Below are 11,849 nucleotides of genomic sequence, written 5' to 3'. Positions count from 1 at the left end.
TAAAAATAGTTAGGTGTAAGAAGATGAGTATGGCCAGGGTAATGTGAATATGTATAATAATATTTCTAGGACAGTCCGCAAAAATAAAACTGTAGAGGGTTTCCTAAATGAAATAAAGAAACACATTCGTGTATTAAGAAATAAATTATAATATTAGGTCTTTTTCCTGTTTATATTTATATATATATATATATATATATTATATGTGTAGTGTTAAAATTAGCTGAATAAATAAATAAAATCATAATATTAAATAACTTAAACTTTCACCGTACCTATAACTTATAGTACTGTTATTTCATATAATTATAAGTTAAAAATCGTTTGAATTAAAAAAACTGAAACACCTATTTGCGTCCACCGCATATAAGTAACGTTCGACATAGCACGTGTCAATGCCTCCGGTGTGAAATCTAAGTGGAAGTCATATGTTTAACACGACTATTGAAAAACACAGGAAAATAGCTAACGAATTCGTACTTTGTTGTTGATTTCACGCACGTTTTCTGCGATTACAATAATTTGTTCATATTGTTGTCTCGATAATTTAAATATGATGTTATCTAATATCGTTTAACGACTTTGCCGTCAATTCCTAGCACATAGACTGGTAAATGTACCGACCATCGAAAAGACATACCAGTTTACTATAAAAAACTAATACCTCTAATTTGTCTGCGAAAAAAGTAGAATGATATTTTAAAGACAGTTAGGCAGACGGGTGGTAATGGATGACAATTACACAAATTGAGCCATTGTAGTAGTATTTTTATTAAAAGTATGTAGAGTTTAGATGTTTGTTATTGAAATATATGCGAGTGAACAGTGGACGAGGCATCACCTGCCATTATCTTCCCGTCGAGGTTCACCAAAAGAAAGTGCTGCCCTTTGCGAGCGTCACGTCAGTGTTAGCCACGATGAACGAATAAACGAGTAGATAAATAGGCCCCCACAACAGAAAATGCATTTTTTTTTATTATTTTATTAATTGTGGTTTTGCGATGGGATAGTGAAGTGTGGCAATTAGACACAGATTAAGCCGCTGCAGTAATGTTTTATTAAATGATGTTTTATTGAATGATGTTTTATTGAGTAATGTTTTATTGAAGTTGTTTACATGGTAAAATAGACGATTGCGGAAGGACCCGTTGTGAGCCCTACCAGGGCTGCCACTCGAGAGAATAACCGTCACGCCAGTGTTACTCAATTGCCACTAAGTTTGGCCATCACAAATCTAGGCTCCCACAGGGAAAAATTCATAATAAAAAAGTCAATCTCCTTATGTACTCAATAAATATTTCTTACTGGCTTTTATTTTTAAAAAGAATTCGACGTGACATGTTATTGTCCAGAAATACGCACTGGACAATATAAATTGCAGTTTATCATATACAATTCATAAGCTTCTAGGAACGAATCGTCTTTGAATTAATTTATTGACAGACGATGATATGTTGGCTTATTACAGTATATAATCTTTTATTCATTGCAAGTAAGCAAATGATCAATACACGATGTGTTTGGACGGCGTGAAAAAAAGAAAAGATCATATTCTTAGTTTTTGAAGCATGTTTTTGCCACGCTACTTTTTTTAGTAGTATTTCGTAATTCATATTACTAAAAAAATCATGAAAATTGTGTTTTTTGAGAGATTCATCGCCATAGGAAAAAAATTAAATTATTTTGCGCAATTCAGTATGTGAAATATATTATTTGTCGCGCATTTTTTACGATGTGTTTTGATTCGAGTTTAAACTTAAAAATTAAATATTCTCAATTTACCATCGGTTCAATTGACATTTTAAAAAAGGTAAAAATGAAAGATTAAGAAGCAATGCCACGACCAAGTCTCCAATTAAGTAATGCGTATATGAGTCTGCCAATTTGATACATAGTTTAGCATCGAACTCACATAAACCTTTTTTGCCGTCACCAATACGGTATTATTTTGACTTATGTGCATTATTAAAAAAAATATAGGATGGTGCTGTTAGGTTAATTATTTATTTGATTTAAGAAAACGTTTTTTGCTGATTTAAATATTTTTCTCACACCTAATCTAGAAATAAAAATAAATCAATAACAATACTATTTAAATATTAATAATATTTTTATTAATGATAATAATATAAATTGAATAAATATTGCACTTACTTTAGTTTGTATATTTTTAAATCGTTTAGCTAAAAAGAGTGCGGCGTCGAGTGACGCTACGGGTGGTAGCACTGATCCGGTTGTCAAGTAAAACAACTGGGGTAGTGTTGTCAAATTGAAAATAACAGGAATTCGGCCGAAAGCTAGCGCTTTATGGCAACATTGTTTGAGGCGCGATGCTTTCTTCGAGCGTTTTGTCGAAAGAGTGCCGCCTGTGTGGAGTCTCAGATGGACCTTTCGTCAACATCTTCGGTGCAATGGGACTCGCTGGCAAAATCAAAATTCTCCTGCCGATGCTCGTTGTATGCCCTCTTATATGTCGCTTTAGTTCTACTTTTAATTCATAAAAAAAATAACATGCCAATATTTATCTGTCATTATTTGTATCTAATATTATATTACTTTATCGTTATCGATATTTATTTATTTATTTATCGTTATCGATATGTATGCTAGGGAAAGATTGAATTGCTTCGATATAGTATTCCTACGACTTGAACTGCTAACTATTTCTGATACATTTAAAATGGAAATAAAATCACTAATTATCACATTCGTTTGGAAAAATAATAATACAGCTTATATATAATGATGCTTTACTCTTGTAAAACTATTTTGATGCATTTCATTACATTCCCAAATAACTTCAATAAAATAGCAAATAGTAAAAATATACATACACTATTATATTATTTTTTAAAAACTGGTACATGAAAATGTTTTTCAGCGGATGTTTGGTCCTTTAATTTGCTTTTATGTAAATTTTCAAATACGGTTTTAAAACTTTCATGCACCCCATATCCATGTGTGACGTGCTTCTTTTAATGCCATCAATTCTTTATCTTATAGTTCAATAAATTCAACTACTTTCCTGCCATATTTGCTTTCCTGTTTTGCACTGCTTGGAACAAGATGCATCCTTTTAGGAATGCTAATTTCTTTTCTGTCAAAATTAGCTCCTAAAAGTGATACTCGGGAAAATATTATTTAGTGGGTAACAAAATATGTGATGTCTGTGAACAGTTGGACTAACGTCGCAATGTATTTTTGCTGACTTGTGTTCACTGAATGCACCCGTTGAGTTATGATATGTATGAAAAGAAAATCTAACGGCAGTATGTATCCCTTTAGGGCTTCGGGAAAAATCTGAGCCAGCCCTGAACAAATATGGTAATTCTAAATGACTAGTAGAATCACTGTTTTTTGTATATAAAACAAGTGTTTTTTTTTCTAATATTTTTACCTTTGGTTTTTCGTTACTAGATAATTGTAAAGGTGTTGATCCACTATGTGTAAATTAAAAAAAATACACGTGATAAAATTACACACGCAATAAATTTCACATTCTCCAGTAATATATACATATAACCCTTCGGTGTGCATATAAAGTATTAAAACAGAACCAAAAATGTATTTATAAGTATAAAATGCCTAGACAAAGTATGCACTAACTATGAGTTTTAATTTAGCTTACAATGCTACATTTCATGTATACTTTCACTAGATAATGTATGCTTTAACTAGTGAGTGAGTGAACTTTCTGATGTAAGCTAGTTACATCATCAACGAACAAGATTTGGCAGACGGGCGTGTTTAACAACCAACTTAATTGCGAGCGACTAATCGTAGAGCTAATAATAAAAAATATTAGCGTTGGACAAGTTAGGTGTTAGCGAGCGGCAGTGAGCGAGTGTTTGTCAGAACAGTGACACCCCGTGAATAACTGCAACGAATCTACTTGAAAGGAGGATTATATTAATGGCAATAAGATTTACCTTCATTTCTATTATATATTTATTTATTTAATTTTTAATATTTTTAAAAACACCGAACAAAAGAGCATACAATAACTAGTTACATTGTTCATAAATTATTTTGTGTGTACTGAAGTGATTTGACAGTGCATACATAGACTAGTTAATCCCTTCCCGGTCATGTCTTTTTTTTGGATTTATTTTCAATAAAATGGGTAGTAAATCAAATTGGTCTATATGGCTATCGGAGTATCACTATTCATCTCAGCAACCCCGAAAACTATGGATTCAATACCAATATTTTTTTTGACAGTTTATTTTCCTCCCTTCTCAACCCCTTTGTCGATGGGTGGTTAAATTGGACTTAAACGGATTTCGGAGTGTCACTAGTCATCTCAGCGAACCCGAAAACTATGGATTCGACACCAATATCGGTTTTTACATGTCACTCCCCACCCCTAGTGGCCTAGGGATGGTTAACCTCCACATTTTTTTCAGATAGTAAATAAGTTTGGTTAAAATCGCTCCAGGCGTTCCATAGTTATATAGACATCATAGAGGGCAGCTAGGGGCATTTGCCCCCCTTGAATATGTCTAGAAAAAAGCTAAAATTACGTCACTGATTCTAAACCAGAAATTCTCGGGTAATCACTCAAGGAAAATCTAAAAAAAAGTATTGAATCTATTCAGAAAATATTTTTTTAAATATGTCATTTCAGTGAAATCATACCGGAATACATTTTAACTGGTAGATATATATTTTTATCGGTTGAAGTATATTATATTTGGCAGGTGCTAATAAAATTATATGATTTCGACTTTTCCACATGTAGTAATATATGTATTTATATACTTATCATTATTTATTTATATGCAATGTATAAATGCTACAGTGATGTGTATTTTTCAGTGAAGTTATATTTTCACTACAGAAGTCCAAATACATTTTCATGTTTTAAAAATATAACTATCCTTACCGATATTATTACGGATTTATGATTTGAGAATATTGGTTAAAGTATATTCAAACCGAATTTTAGTCAACAGGAGGGCACAAAAACAATTATCACTTCACAGAAGTCTAAAATCTATGTCAAAAGCAATAAAATTGTGTTATTCCCACCGCGACGGCGCCGACACATAGAACACCCTCTGAAAATCTACTTAGTAGACTAACAGAAAGCCTTTTTTTTTGAAAGAAGATTATATTTTTTTATTGAAATTAAATAATTTATTACGATTTAAATAAAAAAACTTTGACAACCACTGGGAAGGAAAATCATTGTTGCCCAGAATATCAAAAAAAATGTTTTCAAAACAAAAAAACAACATTTACCAATTAAATATGATAAATGTTGTTTTTTATATCGAAACTGAATAAAAAAGCATTCCAGTGGTTCTCAAAGTATTAATTGATCAAAATTATGCTATAAAACCTAATATCAAATATTTATATGAATTTTACCTTTATCTCCATTAAAAAAAAAGATGACGTCCCTGGGACTGAAAATCTGTTTCAGGCATACGAGCCTGAAGGGTTAATGAAATTGAAATATTAAAAAACGACCACTGACTGGCCAACTTTTGCCGACATGCACTTAGTTTCTACAGCTTAAATAAAGCGAAATTAATTTCGGTTTCTTTGCAATGACATCATATGAATATTTTTTAAAACTAACAAAATCGAGAAAAATCTATATTTCTCGTTAATTTCAAATACTGAAGTAAATACCTCGCAACTCATTGAAAATGTATCCAATTCATTCTTCAATGACGAAATCGGCAAATAGATACAAATACCAATATATCTAATTTCGTCACCTAAAGGGTTAGAAAAAACGTGTATTTGTAAATAATATTTTTCTGTTATGTCTTTCTAGATCGACGAGTGGGACGATCTCTCTCACAAGACATGCTACCGATGTACGGCGAAAGTGGCCGAGTTCCATGAGTTTGCCGATAAGTGCATCGATACACAGAAGAGTTTATTTAAAAAACTAGGAAAAAAATCAATCAAATGTTCGGAGCGAACGAAAAAGACCCGCGAGGATTGGGAAAAAACTTTGGCTGATAAAAATATATCCAATGATCAGTATTGCGACGAGTTGGTAAAAAAAGCCTTAGAATCTCTGTCGACTTTCAAAGGTGAAGATATGAAAGAAGACGAACCGTTAAAACCCAAGAAGACTCCTTTGAAAGACTTGAAAATCGTACTGACAAAGTTTGAAAAACCAAATCTAGTAAAAGAACTACCGAAGGAGGCTCTACTGAAAACTAATCTGCGTAATAAATCGAGTAGAAATAGTCAAGAGTCGCTTCCTCAAGATGTGAAAAATGATGAAAAAGATAATACAATAGATAATAAAGATGAGAAAAAACCTGAAGAGCTATCGGATAATATTACGTTCTTTGATGTAACTGATGTCGATTCGATATATTCTTGTAAGACTTGCAACAGAATATTTGTTCAAAAAGATAAAATTAAAAATCACAAATGTAGCCAAGTAGATATTAACGATAAAGCTAAAGTAGATATAGAACAGATTTCACAAAAAGATTTACCTTCTACTTCTAAGACTAACGTTTTACCTATTCCAAATGTCATGAATAATACGCAGCAGTTACCGTATTTAGTTAAAACTTTGGACAATAATTTAATAGTTTTGCCACCTAACTACTTACAATGCAATCAGAACGTACTAAATATGATACCTCAAAACATGTTAAACTTGAATGCAAATATATTAAAAACTTCAACCGAAGTTCCTCTCAATCAAGAAGAAGAAGATATGTCCATAAGCGTTTTGTCCGAAAAGATGAAGTCTGTAAAAAACAAATTGAAAAAGGATAATAAAGCGGAGCCATATCCTGTCGGATTATTTTACAGGAAGTCTCAAGAAAATGCGGAGCTGGCAACTTCCAAAAGTGTATCAGTTAAAGATAAACCTATTGTAGAAATGGACAAAAACAAGAAGTACAAAATAAAACCTAACGATCAACCGGGTAAAATAATAATCGCCACCGTTGACAGGAAAGAATGCTTAGAAGAGGATTCGCCGCTGGTCGATAAGAGAATCAGTCACAAGAAGCAGAAGAAGAATCACAAGAAGCGCGGAACTTCCGCCAAGCAGATAAACGAGACTGCCAACAATGATATGTCGAAAAGTACTGAAAACGGCGATTATTTTACGTTTTTGAATATCGATCCTATATTGTTGGGCGATCCTTCTTACGTTTTGCCGACAACAAACACTGTTCAAGAGTCGCAGGTGTCAACGACTGATATAAATTCGCATTCGGATAAGTTGAAGAAGAAAGGGAAAAACAAGCAGACGCACGAACAGAACACTTGTAACATTTGTGATTTGGTATTCAACGATATAACATTGTTTATCAACCATATACAAACACATTTTGACGATCCTCCACAAGAGAGTAGTAAACCGGTTGAAGTTAAACGTCGGGGGAGAAAACGAAAAAATCCTATTTAATTATAAATCCGGAGCTATATTGAATGTATATAAATGCTCTCATATAATTGCTTCATAGTAAATAAGGGGTTCGTCAGAAGTTTTGTTTTAAATAAGTAGATTCCATCAATATTTTATAGCTAATTCACATTACTTTTAATTCATAAATATCTGACAAGCGAATTTAAAACACCTTACTTTTGATAGATGGATGTACATTTATAATTCCATAGTTCATGTCTTGTAAACGAGACACGTCACATTTTTATATATTTAGAGATGGATTATAATTTTTAAATTTGTATAAAAGGTGAAACGTGACGAATAATCCATTTCAGATGATTTTCAATTTAAATTGTATCAGTGTATTTGCATATTTTTTCTGAGAAAATGACAAGACACTCACTCTATATTAGGGCTTTTGCTTCAAAAAGCAACTAGTAGTAGTTTAATGTGGAATATTATTACTCTAAGATAGTTCATGAAGTAGAATAGGCAGCTAATCTGCAAATAATACTATCATCTCGTAATCCTTGTTATAGATTTGTCGGGACTACAAAAATTTCACGTCGAAATTGACATTAGAAAATATAAGTTAAAGATAATTTATTAAACTAATATTTCTAACGATTTTTCTTTCATTTGATGCTTATTTGTAAAAAGCCTTTTTGCCATCTGATTTTTTAATCATAGTAATGTTTTATTCAATGTATTTTGCAGCAATTCTTGATATATTTTTGTAAGTTAGGCTTTAGAATTTATCTAAAAATAGGTGTTTCTTCTCTGGAAAATAAAAAAGAGATTTTTTTAAAACTATATTAGAAAAGTATTTGGTGATCTTTATTTATTTAACTGAAAATACTCTGCCTCCTAAATTAATATATTATAAAATCGATACTTGTGTTTGAATCAGATAGTGTGATGTATACTTTATATACATTCTATATTTTGTAATGGTTATTAAAACTAGTTAATACATTTCAAATTTTTATGTTTAAATATTAAATATATATATGTATATGTACATTTATAAGAAATATATTTCAAAGGTGATTGATTTCCAAATTGCCTCAATTATTTATAGTTACATATACAAATTATGTGTAAACTGTGTATTTTGAAATTAATTGTTACTGTCATTGTTAATTTATTTTAAAATACATTCGTGTTTGATTGTATTAACAGAAAATTATGTTTCTCATTGTTAGTCTTTTTAATGCATTAAAATACGTATTACGATTCTAAGATGAAAATTAAGTATTATTTTGTTGCATATGCATGAAAATAGCTAAATTATATTTCTCTACTTGAGAAACCACTAGTATTTATGAATAAGAAACAATTATGTATATTAAATTTTAGAAAAAAGTATACATATTCTGGTGGTACCCAATAACGGATTTGTACCTGAATTTTTTTTTATTTATATTGTATACATTTTTCATGTTAAAAGCGTACAAAGGTATATATTATATTAAATCAAAATATATAGAAATACATTAAAATTATGTATCATTTGAACCTTTCAAGTTACTATGTATTTTTGTGTATTTTTGGATATATTTTTGTTAATTTTCATTAATAAACATATTTGGAATTTAATGGTTTATTTTTACAATTAAAACATCCATCGTTTATATTCCAGCATTTTGAGAAACACTGATTATTTAAAATTGACAAAACATTTATTTTTAAATGTAAATGTAAGCATTCATAAAGATTAAACTGAAAGCGAGAATGAATCGTTAGTTTGTTTCGCAGCGCTTGCTGTGCCAATTTTGAATTTATCCCATACGGATCGATGCTCCAACTTACGACTGCTCTGAAAAAAATTACGGCGGTATACGCCGCTCTTCATAGCATTATAACTAGCATTTTTTAAATTGGAAAATTTTACATTTGCTCCTAATCTGACGGTTTTTATAGATTTTTTTATATGTTCAATATTTCACTTAAATTCATAACATTGTTAACTTTGCTTCCCCCCATACAATTATTTAATACATGTCTACAATATGCGAAAACTTACCGGGGCGGGCGGCCCCTTTTGACACCTCCCCAGCTATGCTATATTCCCTTCAAATACAAAAAAATGTACAAAAGTCAAGTTTGATAAAATATGTTAAGCTCATTAGGCATTTCATTACTTAAGCAGGTGCTCGACTTGAAAAACAATGGAGAGCATCTATTGTATCTTCAACTTTTACCAATTCTAAGAAACTGGTCAAAAATAATTTTATCTATAGAGGTGGCATTTTATGAACGGTTGGGTCGTAAAATCAGCAGTTGTTAAACTGTTGTTTATTGTTTTCATATATTCAACTTTAACTATTAGCTATTCGTGAATTATTATTTCTTAGCGCATTCAGCTTAAAAACACTGGGGGACAATTAATTTGTTCTTTATTTATTCATTATGGCCAAAACTTGGAAGCACTCTGGTTACACTGACGTGACGGACAGCACATTTTTTTGGTGGATCTTAATGAGAAAACAACGGCCGGTGGTGCATTGTCCACCGTTCACTCGCTTATATTTCAATAACAAATATGTAAACTCTATACACTTTTAATAAAAATACTAATGCAGTGGCTCAATCTATATGTAATTACCACTTGTCACCATCCGTCCACCAAAACCACATTACACGAACGGTCCTTCTATCACGAAGATACTGCCCCAAGCAAATGCCACCTGGGGCGCTTCGTCTCCAAGCTACGCCATTGGGTCTGAGACGCTAATATACGAAGCTGCGTGTTGCAATACCTATTGATATAAACGCCATTTCGCTGCAGTCAAACATAAAATCATTTTCTTCCAGCAGCACCACTGTCTCGCAAAATAGACGCTAATTTCCACATCTTTTATTTCTCGGCTCCATATATACTCACATATGTTTATTTATTGACTTTTTATCTAATCGATATTTATTTAATGCTTTTCGGCCATTTTTAGATACTAACTCTTATAAGCTAACTAATGTTTTTATTTGTTACACCATATTTAAGAAAATATAACAACTCTGACGCTACCTGCTCGCGTTTATGTGATCTTATGTCGATAAATGCACGTGGATGCTGCCTATTTTTATCTTACAATTCAATCAATGAAGGGGGATATTAATATTAAATTGATAATTAATAATACATTTTTTTAATGACGTATATTTATTATATTAAGATATCAAAAATAAATATAACATATTTTATATTTGTTTAATATTTAAGGAATTTAAATAAACATATTAATTCAGAACATTTATTTTTAGCATTATATTTGACAGTTGATAATGGCAACACTCGAGTTTTTGACGCAGAATTCGGCTCTGATGGCGAGAATTGTCAATACCGGATCGAGCGCCCTAGAGTTGCGGATCGTAATTGAAGAAGAGTTAAAAATAATCTCAAATGAAGAATGGCTTGCAAAAATGCTAAAGAAAATCAAAGAACAGAGAATAAATCTGAGCGTATGTATCAATAACAGTTTATTACTATGAGTATGACAGCTACATTGGTTTCAATGATTTAATACTTTATATTTATTTTATAGGTTGAAATAATGCAAATAAAATATGAACTGGAATGCAAAATTAAGGAAAAAGAAAATGCCATTATTATAGAAAGTTCAGTTGAAACTTATGACGATAATACAACTTCTGTCGATGTTGAGATGTTAGATCAGGAAAAATCTGCTATCAATACTAAAGAATTGGATTTAAGCGTGCTTAAGGATTTTTACAGTGGTATTATTTTATGAGATAACTTAACTTTGGTTTATGAGATTAAATTGATTGAATTTATTATATTTTTATAGGTTCATGCAATCGACAATATGACGAGGAAGAAGAAGATGAAGACAATTTTGATTTGCATTTGTAAATTTTGTGATATTTAGACAATAATATTTTATTTTCTACTTATGAACAATGTAGGTTTTAAATACATTTTTCAAATATTTTATTGTTTGTTGTTTTACATTTATTTTTTCCATATTAAAATATTATGTATGTGGCAGTTTAAGCCTTTGCCTTGTGTATAACATATAAATTACTATGGATAGTGATGTATTTGATTGAGGATGCTAGGGGGAAGTAATATTACGAAAAAGTTATATAAAAATAAATTGTTTTATTTTTTTACGCCAACACCTTGCTTTGAAATATGCTATACAGTGAACAGTTTAATGCCTTCACAACTAACTGCCTTCCATTGCAGGACTACTATCCTTGAAGTTTGTGGCAAACCAACTTAATAAATTAACTATTTTTTATTCATTATCTTATCAATTAAGTAAAATAATTGTCCTGCAACTAGCATCTTTCCTTGAATTCAGAAATTTATTTCTTGTTTTCGATGCATATCTTGTAAGTACTTGAATTATATTGAAAAATATACTGCTGTTATCTAAACAACTATTAAGTTGAGTTGACCTAAAATATTGAAAATAGCTAGTTAGGCATACAATATCATACT

The 11,849-nt window shown here is 30.8% G+C and overlaps 1 protein-coding gene across 2 annotated transcripts; it reads left to right on the top strand.

Annotated features, from left to right (window-relative positions):
• Positions 1-2,190: 2,190 nt before the first annotated feature.
• On the top strand, positions 2,191-11,499 carry LOC148231990 (uncharacterized). 2 transcript variants are annotated; one of them, XM_088191986.1, is made up of 4 exons: positions 2,213-2,456; positions 10,661-10,843; positions 10,927-11,119; positions 11,191-11,499. In XM_088191986.1, exons 1-4 carry the CDS (start codon positions 2,331-2,333, stop codon positions 11,253-11,255), a joined length of 567 nt encoding a protein of 188 aa, XP_088048112.1. In that variant the 5' UTR covers positions 2,213-2,330; the 3' UTR covers positions 11,256-11,499. The 2 variants fall into 2 exon arrangements, with proteins under 2 accessions (XP_088048111.1, XP_088048112.1); XM_088191985.1 differs by lacking the exons at positions 10,661-10,843; positions 10,927-11,119; positions 11,191-11,499 and adding an exon at positions 5,789-8,176 and having other exon boundaries at positions 2,191-2,456.
• Positions 11,500-11,849: the final 350 nt, after the last annotated feature.

This window comes from Plectrocnemia conspersa, unplaced genomic scaffold (assembly GCF_051122295.1).
Source record: "Plectrocnemia conspersa isolate PC_06_02 unplaced genomic scaffold, ASM5112229v1 ptg000009l, whole genome shotgun sequence".
NCBI lineage: Eukaryota > Metazoa > Arthropoda > Insecta > Trichoptera > Polycentropodidae > Plectrocnemia > Plectrocnemia conspersa.
This window is presented reverse-complemented; position numbering and strand designations above follow the sequence as displayed.

Bases quoted from the DNA above. Each gene is read 5' to 3' on its own strand.
- LOC148231990 (XM_088191985.1), top strand. From the start codon at position 2,331: ATGCTTTCTTCGAGCGTTTTGTCGAAAGAGTGCCGCCTGTGTGGAGTC. The intron at 2,457-5,788 runs GTATGCCCTCTT...ATGTCTTTCTAG, and splicing joins TTCTCCTGCCGATGCTCGTT to ATCGACGAGTGGGACGATCT.